The following is a 13,129-nucleotide window of genomic DNA, read 5'->3' on the forward strand; positions in this document are numbered from 1 at the left end:
TTTTTATTCAAAATTAATAAGTTTCAAAAATTGTTAATATAGTGTATGAGATGACGTGTAATGACGTCATTAAACAGAATACCGAATCCCGTAATAAGATTCGAATACAAAAGGATTCAAATCTCATGGATTCGAAATTCTGTAATGTGCATCCCTAGCTGTTGATTATTACATAGGTCTTATTATTGTACAGATCTAATGTTTGTGGGGTTTTTAAGTCATTAAAACTGTTTGTAGATCGTTTTTAAGCGATTTGCAACATAGGCTTTGCCTGTCAATAGTTACTTTCGATGACGTATTAATTTACGAGCAGCTAAAGATTGTTAAAAAATATGTACCAAGCACCTATGTCTGCAAATGGCTGTTAAAGTACTTAATTGAATCCAAGGACATCCGCCACGCAAAAAGATTAAACCGTTAAGTTAAAGCTTTAATGTGTTTAATACAGACCAATGTATGTGTTATTTGTTTTATTTTGATACAGTCGATGTATAACCGTATTTGCAAAGGCGCTAGCCATATACTCATAGCAAGCTGTTTTAAGTATAAAACTAACGTATGTTCACTTTTCGTTAAAGTTTTAATAAACGGTCTCCACCGTAAATGTAGACTATTCAGTTTGCTTTCTCCTGAATTGCTGATAATGAACGCGTATTATGACGTCAATAATAATCGACGCATCAAATAATAATATGACGCAAATAATCAACGTTTGAATCGCTACTATGTCGAAACAAAGCATTATGCGTGGACGCGTGGTTGAGAAAAAACATTACGGAAAATGATCGTTGTTACGCCAATCAAGGGCGTAATAACTCAGTACGTTTGAATATATAGTTCTTTAGCTATTTGCGGGCTTAAAACGACTAGATCTTTTTAATTTTAAACGGATTTTATTAATAAAATGCAGTTATACGCAGCAGGTGCTGCACCGTCTGCATAATATCCAGAGTAGGCCGGCCTCGTCTGCACCATATAAAAACGGCGCCCATGTGTGCTTGCCTGGTGCCCCTCTTACTTAGTGGTCACTAATAGGTTGTCTAAGTCTAAGATGTCACCCATATGTAAAAACATAAAAAAACACCCATCGAAGTTACATCTAGGGTAACCGGTCAGCTGGCATGTGGAGTATGGGACATACAGCTGTGTTATAATGACTGTTGTTTTCGGGCCACATGGAGTAGAGTAAGTTACATTCATTCATATGATGGCAATGTATATACATCTATGTATATATTTGGAATAGCGTTTTTGGCTTTAAGCCAAAGATTTCTCGTGTGGTGCTGATCGTGGCCTGTGATCGCCTAAGCGTGTATATTTTTATAACAAACGCATAAGGAAAATTTCCGTTTTCCAATGGCAATTGGTTAGCCTTTGATAACACAACCATGAAGCCCTGCTGCGCATTACGGATTATTTTTAATTAACGTCAGCTGTTTCATTTAAATTACCGACCGTAAGAGTTGGGGCTGATTTAAAGGCTTTAACTGGCATAAAACACTTTGAAAACAAGATTATAACGTGTCGTCGTGTCGTAACATGTGTAATATATCACTATTTGTATTGGGACATAACATATGCAAATTCGCTAAGGTGATGCATTATGTGATATTGAGATAGGAACATACATGAAGTATTCATGGAACTAAACGTTTTATAAATTCTGCATGGTGTATATGTCAAAAGGTGATGCGTATTTCTTTTCTATATTTAATAGAAAATCATTTTACCAGAGTTCATAAGTCACGTTCCCCTGAAACAAACACCAAGGTGAAAATTGAAGTTAAACAAGAGGAAGAGGTGGAAGATGAAAAAGAAGCTCCCAATAAAAAGGTGTTCAAACATTAATTATGGTAACAAAATGAGTTCTATATCTTCTGGCCAACGTTTTCTTCAATAAAGAAAAGGAGCGGTAATTACCTTATAGACCGTGACAATGGGGTCGATGATTAACACAACGGATGTATGACACCATTTTATACGTTCGACAATAGTCTCGATAAGATTCGTGCTGATATGTCTGCAGCGCTTTTGCAGCAAGTGACGTACAGGATTATTTACACCCTAGAATAAACCATGGGAACGTCTATGCGACGGTTTACCGAACGTTTCACATGACAGGCAGCATAATTTATCTGCGGGAATCTTTCTCTTCTTTAATCAAATTTATTACTTAGGTTGTACCACTAAGTCTAGAGGAAATGCTGCTTAAAAAGAAAACTGAGGAAGCTGCTGCAGCAAAAGTAATATATACATTTTATTTTTTGTTTCCGTATTTGTTTATATATTGATTTGTGTTGAATGTTTTAAATGAAACCGATAATGAAGATATATGATGGAAAGACGATTGGTGATGCAGTTCGTGAAATTAAATTGTCATTATCTCAATTTTATCTTGCTGCAGAGCTGTTATGGACATTTTTTTGTGTTTCAGCCAAAATTTTTAACTAAAGCAGAGCGAGCTGCTGCTGCATTGGCTCGAAGACACGAACTAGTTGAACAACAAAAAAAGGAGATGGAAGAATTAAGACAGAAACAGCGAGAGATTTTTAACGAAGGAAAGAAGCAGCTTGGTGAGTGTATAAAAGTATATTATTCATGGGATGTGCCAAAGTCATAAAAGCTTGGGTTTGTTGTAGCCTGTAGCTATGGCCGAAATCAAATATTTAGCCATTTGTGCCAGAATCATGTATGATGTTATCGGGACTTGTGGTAACTAGAGGTCGGTGTAAACGACATGAAGTAATGCGGGAAAATACTTTATCATAGAACACAGGCACCGTGCCACAAATATCAACAATTTCGCATCTTGAATGTGGCAATTTACCGTTGTCGAATAGCTAACGCCGCTCAGTTACTTTATATTGTTATATGTTTTTGACCGACTGTCACATATTGCTCTCAGCAACACAGTTGTTTGTGCTAGCTAAAAAAAACACATCACGGTTTTTAACCCAAGTTTCCTGAACATTTTAAATGCTGTCTCTTTCAAATGTTATAATGATACAAAATTTCTTCCTCTTTCAAACAAAGTCAAGTGTGAAAGTTTTTACTACATATAAGTGAACTTGTGATCATTTTCGGGAACACCTGTGGCTGTGTTGCAATATATACTTGCACTACTTTCCCCAAACACAGGTTGTTTGTCAGTGAGGGGCTGGTGGTGGTGTGTAATTAATATTACAGCCAAATACAAGTTCTTGGTGACTAAAACTAAATCGGTGTACACATGCTATTTTTATATTCGAACAACCATCAAAATTAAGATTGAAAATTATATTGAACATAATCAGTTTCCCAACTGCATTTTTGCCCAGATTTTATTTTAGTTACCATGTTCAACAAAGTGATGTTATGCTCTTTGGGTTCTAATAAAGACCAGGAATATGCTGCCGTTGTCACCACAGTTGTTGAAGTTGTGACACATGTAGTGTAACACAATATTTTTAAACTCCTGTCCACTGTCGCTAAAAACCTTTTGAGGTGTAGCAAACATAATAATTTATTGGGCCATAAAGTTTTAAGTTGAATAGGCCTCATTTTGAATATTAATCACAGAGGATCCCAGAGATCGAGAACGGAGGGAGAGAGAAGAAAGGAGAAAGAAACGAGTAACTGGGGGAAACCCATCGGAAGAGTTTAGAAGAATGGATAAAGATTCTGAAAAAGAATTGGAGGTAAATAAAGTATTTTAATTCTTTTATTATTCTCATGACATATTGTTCTTTAACCCTTTGGATGCGGTTTCAATTTCATAATATACAAACTTCCTAAAGCAGTTTTGCTCCACCTGGTGAAGTCTGGTCCCACTATGTATACAGTTTTTGTACAAGCAATAAATAAGAAATCCACAGTTTTCTCAACGAATGTCTCTGAGGAATAAAAAATATATTCTTAAGCAATAATATTCGTATATAAAATGTTTACTTTGTTAAGACTGTCATTTACAAAAGGTTTTTTAATTAGTTTAACAGGATGTGTTAAACTTTGTTGATATTGATTTATTTTAATTAGTTTAACAAAAATCTTTTTTGAATTTAGGCAATAAAAGATCGTTATCTTGGAGTTGTAAAGAAAAGAAAAAGAGTTCGACGTTTAAATGATCGGAAATTCGTGTTTGACTGGGATGCTGGAGATGATACCTCGGTTGATTATAATCCAATGTTAGATTTAACTTATCATTATATGATTTGTGGTCACACATCTAGTTATATGATTAAAGCGAGTAAATTTGACTATAGGTTAAGTTTTCAGTCAAAAATCCACATTTATCATCAGCTTATGAATGATCTAAATAATTTTGTTGATATTATCAAACCAAATAAGCTTTTTAGCTGGCTGGCAATCTATTCAAAAACAACTTTCTAATATTTTATTTTGATCATTTTTACCAAAAAACTTTTATTATTGAAAGAACAAGTTCTGACATCCAAAACATGATGGTGCTATCACTAAAATCAAAAAAAAAAAAAAAAATTGGTATGTGCTTGAACACATGTATCGCCAAAGAGCAATGTCGGTCAATGAAAAATTTGTAAAAACTAATCTCGTCCCCAAACTGTTAATATTAAAACTGTAAACTTTTATGGCATAACTCGATGTTGCTTATTTTATTCTGGAGTGGTGGGGTGAAGTCATGAAAGTGATTTTAACCTCGGTGACTTGTTTCATGCACCTTGTGTCTGTATACGAGTCTCCATATATGTAGCTGTGTGGTGATTTTTTAAAAGTATTTGGTTATGGCTGACTATTAAAAAAGCACGTTGGTTACACTTGGTTGAAGCAATGTCTTTTAAGTGTCTTACCTAAGGTCACATAGGCTGCCAATGATATTGTTGTCTAGCATCAAACACTAGTTGCTTTGATTTTAATGTGAACAGACTGCATACTTTTTCTTTTGCTCATTTTCTTTTACCCAACGAATTTAACTCGAATTCGCCTAAAATGGTATCACCAGTCTATTATTTGAACGAAATTCTAATTTTTAGATACAAAGAAAAACACCAAGTTCATTTATATGGACGAGGTTTTATTGCTGGTATTGATGTCAAGTCTCAGAAAAAGCAACAATCAGAATTTTATAATGAAATCATTGAGAAGCGAAGAACTGACCAGGAGAAAGAGCAGGAGAAGTAATCAGTTGGTTTTCATTTTTCATTGATTGTGACTATTTTATATACCATCTAAGTTATTGCATCACAGTCAGTTACAAATATATTGAACTAATGGTTCTTAACTGCAGGTATTTTATTTGTTTTCTTAAACACGTCAGTATCCTGTTCATATTTTTTTGTTACATTTTGCTATGTCTCTTGTTTTTCTAATCTAGGAATTCTGTGATGAGTAAAGGATTTATGTTACTTTACTGATACAATTACCATTATGAATTCTAGTTGTAGGTTGAATATAAATCTTTAAAATGTTCGAAAACTTATAATCAAACCTCTTATTTAAATAGTTGATTTCACTTTCTTAATAAATTAAAGTTGTTTTGCCTTTGAGGAAACGACAAAAGAATTTACAAAAAAAGGAACGTAAACGTCTTTATGATGACCGACATTGGACTAAAAAAGACCTCGGTGAAATGCAAGAACGAGATTGGCGGATCTTTCGGTATTAACAATGTTACTGGTTTAGAAATCCTTATATATACATGTTTAGCTTTTATTGATATTTCCAATTAGGGAAGATTACAACATCACGACTAAGGGAGGAAATATTCCTGACCCGATCCGAAATTGGAAGGAATGTGGTGATCTTCCTCCAGAGATTGTGGAAGTCATTCATAGGATCGGATACAAGGTGCAATTGTTGTACTAGCATGAAAATAAGTGAATACATTTCACTGAAACTTTTGTAACATAGCATAAATTTAATTCAAACAGGAATGCCCAACCTTTTTATTCAGATTATTACCCTGATAGCCTTTTTAAAAAATTTGAGTCTGTTAAAAATTAAGATTAAAAATTACATTTTATATATAATATATATATTTGTACAGAACCTTGTTTTTTGTAATTTTTTTTATTGGTATTGCTTATTGCATAAGAATGTGAATTTTTTGTTAAACCGTTTACAGTATAGTTTTAACCAGTTAACCGATACAAGTAAGGTCGCCGTTAAAAAAAACAAGCGTTATATACAATGTTCTATATTTAATACAGGATCCCACTCCAATTCAACGTCAAGCTATACCAATTGGATTTCTGAATCGCGATATTATAGGTGTTGCTGAAACCGGTTCGGGGAAAACTGCAGCATTCCTCATTCCCTTGCTAGCATGGATCACATCTCTGCCCAAGATTGAACGGTCGATCACTTAATACTTTATATAAACTATGCGATTGGGCACATATATACCCTCTTTACGTCTGTTGTATATAGGGTGAAGGGAATAAATTAAGCCTCCTATTCAAATTAAATTTGTTCACCGATGCAAAAGCCTGGTAACATTGCATCAACCTTATCTCTCTTATTATAGTTGGACTTGTGATGAATTAAAAATAACTTGGTTGCACTATTTGTCGAAGAGGTGTTTGAAATTAAAAAAAAGTTTGAGAAACCTCATAAAAAGTAGTTTGGAAAACACAGTTTTAGATAATGTTTTGTTAAAAAATTTAAATGCATGATTATCAATTTGTGACTTAATTTAATCAAAGTTGTAAAACAGGTTAGAAGATGCTGATAAAGGTCCCTACGCGTTAATTCTTGCTCCAACGCGAGAACTTGCCCAGCAGATTGAGGAAGAAACTATTAAATTTGGGAAAGAATTGGGAATTAGAACTGTTGCTGTCATTGGGGGTCTTTCAAGAGAAGACCAAGGTTTTAAATTACGTATGGGCTGCGAGGTAAATGCCATATTGTTGTAATATTGTTATAACAAAGCCTAACAATTTGAAGGGGCATACTAAGAAAAAAAGTCAAAATTTATAATAGTAATGCTTAAATGTAATCTAAAGCTACCAACAAAGTTTCAAAACACGAAAACAACTTAATAAAAAATGTCAGTTTTTCATGTTAAACATTAGGTTTGAAAAATTTCTGAATCAGCATAATTTGCTATGTAGCTAGGTTCAAACGAAAAATTTTAACATATTAAAGTTTACATTTTTTTTATATGTTTTCCAAAGAAGAAGCATTTGTTATACCTAATTTAAAATAAAATTTTATTTCTCTTTAGTAGTTCAGAAATTATAAATAGTCTTCAGTTTTTTTTTTATGGGAAATCCCATGTATTGTGGAAACAGTGAATTTATTTTTCACCAGCCGTTTTTTCATGCGATAATTTAAAAAAACTGTATACTGTATAGTTTTAGGAAAATTTGATGATACCTTTAAGTCATATTTGCGCATATCTATCCATATACAAGTTTTCATTTTTCGTTGGTATGCCCCTTTAATACCCAAATTTTAAATTTAAAAAAAGAAATTGGAATTTGTATATTTGGTATGCAGCTAATCTTGACTCCATTAGTTGCCTTTTTCTCATTCACGAATTCATAAAATACTATCATTTCTATGTTGTTTTCTTCAACAAAAGAACAAAAAAGCACTATTGATGTCCAATAAACATAAATTATATAAATAAATGACAGGTTCAGCTTAGTGAGGACTAACTCTATACCATCTAAAAAATGAATTTAGTTTCCCAAAAGTTATTTAGTGGTTATAATAAGAGTTACTTTTAAGAGTCTACTTTAAGTAGATGTGTATCACAAATTACTTTTTTTTCTTTTTTTAGTATTGGCGTGTGACACAAAACGTGTGGCAAATCCATAAAATATCGTCAACTTTTAAGTTCTTTAATCTGTCAAATGTCATTTGGTGAAAACCTTTGGTATTGAGACAGTTTTTAAGTTGCACGCTGTATTATAAAAACTTAAATAAAAACATTTGGAAGCATTTGTATCTACTAACATTTTCTGAGAACAGATTAAAGTTAAAAATCACACAACAGATAGTGATTGCCACACCAGGTCGGTTGATAGATGTGTTGGAGAATCGTTATATTGTACTCAGCCAATGCACATATGTTGTACTTGATGAAGCAGATCGAATGATTGACATGGGTTTTGAACCAGACGTGCAAAAGATATTAGGTGTGTATTATTAATTGGCATACGCATGTGATAAATCTGTTAGCTGTAAATTCTGTTCATCATATTATTAGTTTAAATTGTATATTGCATATTATTATAAAGTTCTAGGAAAGATAGTCAAACAAAAGGGTATAGTTTTAATCAGTGAGCACGTAATATAATTAGCTTAAATTTAATAAAACCTAACTACCAAGGTCAATTTGGTTCAAAAAACAAATCAGAAATAAACAATTATGGTCGTAATTTGTGGTGATGTAGGAATAGGTTGAGTGCATTCTTTCACCCAGTAGTTATGTAATGTTAAAATATAATATTAATCATATAGTAGGGTGAGACAAGGTGGGACATCTGTTCAGTATATTTTCTCATCCCATTTGGTGGTAAACAAAAAACATTCAAAGAATTATAAAACCGTCTTTCCCATCGTGCTATATGATGTTTACCTAAGAAATATGTTTCAATTTTGTTTAATCCTGTCCAAATATCCTGATCTTTAATTGTAATAGTTTGAAACAGGCGTCAATTGTTGTGTGGATTTCTTATCTCACTTCTTGGGTTAGACAGTATCGGTAGATCGTAGGACTGCAAATGGGGCCTAACCATTTATGTGTGGCGTGTGGAAACAGATTATAATGTCGACACTCCACAGAGTTCGATACAAATATTTTGTATTTATATTCTTTCAATAACAGATGGAAGGAGATTTTGTTTACTTATTTTTTTTGCTGTAATGTAAACAAATTTGAAAGGTACTTATTACTGAGTTACTATTGCTAACAGGTTACTTAGGCATTGAAGTTTACTTTTGCTTGCGAGTAGTGTAATCAATAATTCGTTGTAAATTAGGCAATTTTATAGTTTTATACAATATGATTTCTTTAGTTTTATGATGAAGAATGTATCAAGTACATTAAATAATTAATGTACAAAGTTCATTTTGGAATTAGCACTTTCAAACAAACAGATATTTAATTCTTAATTACTTACTCGCTAGTTAGGCGATTGTATGCACAGTATGGTTTATGAAACTATATTCGGTGTAAAATATTTTATAGAGTGCAATTGTTAAATTAAGGTGTAAAGTACATTTTGCATTTAGCGCTTCTTCTGATCAAACAGGAAAGTAATCGTTAATTACTTGCTAATTATGTGGTTTTAAATCTGGAAATATATTCTAAAACTTATGAATATATATTATGATTTAACTTCAATCGAGGGGTTAAGTAATAAATACCAGAATTAAGCATTGATTAAGACATTTGGAAAAAAAAGTTCCTTTAGCAGTTAACAACAAAAACTTTAAAAAAGAATCCTGAAAGGGGAAAAGATTTATACAATGTCAGCATTTGGTACAGCTTGGCATTAACCATGTTTTTAATTTTTATTACCCTGATCTTGGTTTTTGTTTTGTTTAATGCAAAATTTCCACATCTTAAATGCAAAAAAATGTCATTAGATAATTTAATTAATTGTTAAATAAAACAGATCATATGCCTGTGACCAATCAAAAGCCGGATGACGAGTCTATGGAAGACAAAATAATAATGAAATCAAATTTTCTCACAAAGCACAAGTATAGACAGGTTTGTAAGTTTGTGATTGTTCATAATTATCTATTTTAAAAAATTGTATTTTACCTTGCAGACAGTGATGTTTACGGCAACAATGCCAGTAGCTGTTGAACGACTTGCTCGTTCATATCTTCGCCGCCCAGCTATTGTTTATATTGGATCAGCAGGAAAACCAATTGAACGTGTCAAACAAATTGTTTACCTTGTTAAAGAAAATGAAAAACGGTATTGTAGTGTTTTGGTAGATTTTCATCGTATGAATGAATGTAATTGCTTTATCCTTGTGTGGCCAGAAAACAACAGTCTTCATAACACGGGTGTTCTGTTTCATAAACCCCTCTTCTGCTAATGGGTTACATGTATGTTAAGTTTCCTTATATGGGTATTTTTCTTCAGCAAGAAGCTACTTGGTTTACTGGAAAAAGGTATTACACCTCCGGTGATAGTTTTTGTCAATCAGAAAAAGGGGTGCGATGTGTTAGCCAAGTCCTTGGAAAAAATGGGGGTAAGTGTTAATTTCTCTCTTCTAGTATGATGAGGGCGATACAATTTTATAGTATCAAATTTTGATATATTTATTATTTCTATATTTTTGAAACAATAAGTTTATATTGATTTACACTTACAGTACAACTCAACCACTCTGCATGGAGGAAAAGGTCAAGAACACAGAGAATTAGCTCTAAGCGGATTAAAAAATGGAAGCAAAGACATATTGGTGGCAACTGATGTTGCCGGGCGAGGAATTGATATTCAAGATGTCACACTTATCATAAATTTTGACATGGCAAAGAACATTGAAGGTGCTTTTTGTTATCACGTTTTTCATATGCAGTTGAATATAAAAACCTTGTTAACTCGAAGTAGTTTACAGAAGTTTAATCTAAGGCTATATAGTAGTAGTCATGCTGCAGTTAAGTTTCCTGTAAAACACTGTATAATACAAGTACAACGCCTAGGAATACTCATAATCTAAATTGAAAATTATAATCCTCGTACAGACTATACTCATCGGATTGGGCGAACGGGAAGAGCAGGAAAGACTGGAACTGCAGTAACATTCCTTACTCAAAGTGATTCAGCTGTTTTCTATGATTTACGCCAAGCATTAATTGAAAGCCCGGTTTCTTCGTGCCCACCTGAGCTTGATCGACATCCAGAAGCTCAACATAAGCCAGGAACAATTCTTACAAAAAAACGGAGAGAAGAAACAATTTTTGCCTAGCAAACCAGATCTGAAAATCATCCTCAAACTTCTGCTTTTATGTAGTGTTTAAAATGCCTGCCATTGTGGCCATTTAGTAAAATTGAAATGTATATTATTGGAATTGTGAAATTTAATTGTTTAAGATACATAACGAATCTAACTTACGAAACCGGCAACAACAGTAGTTATAGCATGGTCGTTTAGTTGTGAATTATCACATATGGCATATGCAATGGCTGATAAACCATAACGTTTAGAGTTTTTTACTATGATTCTTTGTGGGTGAGGTCCTTGTGAAGTACCGCTCCATTCGGATTCCAACTACAACACAGTCCAACCAACTACATCTCCAACCCTCGTGTCACTCATAAACTACCACACTTTCCAACTTTGTGTATGATTTTCCCTTTAATATTGCTTATAGTTTGGACAACCCATTAGAGATCGAGAAGTTGAGAAATGTCTGTTATGTGTCTTGCCCAAGGACACATACACCGATCAGTATTAATTTCGTCGTCAAGCATCAAACCGGGTATCCTTTAGTTAAGATGCAAGCGCCTAAACCTATGAGCCATGGCGCCGGAACAATAAAAGAGGTTAGTTAAGGGTGGCTATTACCATGTGATCGCATGACCAAGAAGATTATAGATATTATAGCGACCGTTTAAGGTAACTTCTACTGGTGTCATTAACCAAAATTTGGGCACTGTACTATCAAAGTATATATACTATTAGTATATATGCTTTGGTGCTATGTAGAATAGATTCTAGACCCCAGCGGTAGCCTACCAATGTCGCAGAAATCTGGTTTCCATCGGTTCCCGCGCATGCGCAAATTTAGCGAAACTTACATTTTATCAGGAATATAGAAAACGGGTTCCAACTAAAATAACAATTCTTGAATGCGACGCGTTTTGTTTGTTTCACAGAATTTAAGATATATCTTTTAATTTCTATATAAAAAGTTTTTTTAACATTCAAATATTCTTCAAGACACTATTACCCTTTTTGCATGGTCACTTTTATGCGCGTAAATACTCGCATATTTACTCGCAAAAAACAAAGTTAACACGCATAACGTCATAGGCGTGTCATCTACTGCAGTTTCACTTTTAAGAGCCTAATCATTTTCGGGTTATATTTTTACAGTTTTTAGCTGGTAATAGCCCCATAAAGCATCAAAACCTGTTTTATAAACTAGATTTAACAATATTGCGCTAAAATAAGCTCACTCAATGTTGATACGCGCATAAACCAATGACCATGCAAAATAACGCGGTAAGCGGGTTATCATATGACAAGCTAATTCGAATCGCTATTCGCATTAACTTTTTACCATGCAAAAAGGGTTTATGACGTATGACCAGTGACTACACATTTTTCGTCGACATTTTCCGTGACGTCACACTTTTCGTGACGTCATGTTTTTCGTGACGTCACATTTTTGATGACGTCACATTTTTGGTGACGTCACACTTTTCGTGACGTCATAATTTTCTGTGACGTCACATTTTTGATGACGTCACATTTTTCGTGACGTCATACTTTTCGTGACGTCACAAATTTGATGACGTAACAATTTTATGACGTCACATTTCCGTGACGTCACATTTTTCGATGACGTCACATTTTTCGTGACGTCATATTTTTCGTGACGTCATATTTTTCGTGACGTCACATTTTTGATGACGTCACATTTTTGGTGACGTCACACTTTTCGTGACGTCATAATTTTCTGTGACGTCACATTTTTGATGACGTCACATTTTTCGTGACGTCATACTTTTCGTGACGTCACAAATTTGATGACGTAACAATTTTGTTGACGTCACATTTTTCGTGACGTCATCCTTTTCGTGACGTCACAAATTTAATGACGTCACAATTTTGCTGACGTCACATTTTTCGTGACGTCACAATTTTGCTGACGTCACATTTTTGGTGACGTCACATTTTCTGTGACGTCACAATTTTGCCGACGTCACATTTTTCGTGACGTCATAATTTTGGTGACGTATAATCTGTGACGTCACATTTTGCTGACCTCATATTTTGTGACGTCACGTTTTTCGTGACGTTATATTTTCCAAAACGCTGACCTCATATTTTGCTGACGTCACGTTTTTCGTGACGTTATATTTTCCAAAACGTCATATTATCCGTGATGTCACATTATCCGTGACGTCACATTTTTCGTGACGTCACATTTTTCGTGACGTCACGTTTTATTTTTGCCCCGCTGGCAATTTTCG

General features: G+C 33.7%; 1 protein-coding gene across 1 annotated transcript in view; it reads left to right on the top strand.

Annotated features, from left to right (window-relative positions):
• The window catches only part of LOC100182908 (probable ATP-dependent RNA helicase DDX23), a 12,371-nt gene extending 1,106 nt beyond the window's left edge, over positions 1-11,265 (top strand). The window contains exons 2-17 of the mRNA XM_026838514.1: positions 1,734-1,833; positions 2,178-2,243; positions 2,435-2,573; positions 3,559-3,677; positions 4,042-4,163; positions 4,989-5,132; positions 5,503-5,613; positions 5,685-5,802; positions 6,165-6,310; positions 6,671-6,848; positions 7,958-8,099; positions 9,585-9,682; positions 9,744-9,895; positions 10,067-10,175; positions 10,299-10,473; positions 10,672-11,265. Coding sequence (XP_026694315.1) covers positions 1,734-1,833; positions 2,178-2,243; positions 2,435-2,573; positions 3,559-3,677; positions 4,042-4,163; positions 4,989-5,132; positions 5,503-5,613; positions 5,685-5,802; positions 6,165-6,310; positions 6,671-6,848; positions 7,958-8,099; positions 9,585-9,682; positions 9,744-9,895; positions 10,067-10,175; positions 10,299-10,473; positions 10,672-10,895 — 2,143 coding nt within the window. The 3' untranslated portion in view covers positions 10,896-11,265. The remainder of the gene's footprint in view (positions 1-1,733; positions 1,834-2,177; positions 2,244-2,434; positions 2,574-3,558; positions 3,678-4,041; positions 4,164-4,988; positions 5,133-5,502; positions 5,614-5,684; positions 5,803-6,164; positions 6,311-6,670; positions 6,849-7,957; positions 8,100-9,584; positions 9,683-9,743; positions 9,896-10,066; positions 10,176-10,298; positions 10,474-10,671) is intronic.
• The last annotated feature ends 1,864 nt before the right edge of the window (positions 11,266-13,129 follow it).

This window comes from Ciona intestinalis, unplaced genomic scaffold (genome assembly GCF_000224145.3).
Source record: "Ciona intestinalis unplaced genomic scaffold, KH HT000095.1, whole genome shotgun sequence".
Taxonomy (NCBI): Eukaryota; Metazoa; Chordata; class Ascidiacea; order Phlebobranchia; family Cionidae; genus Ciona; species Ciona intestinalis.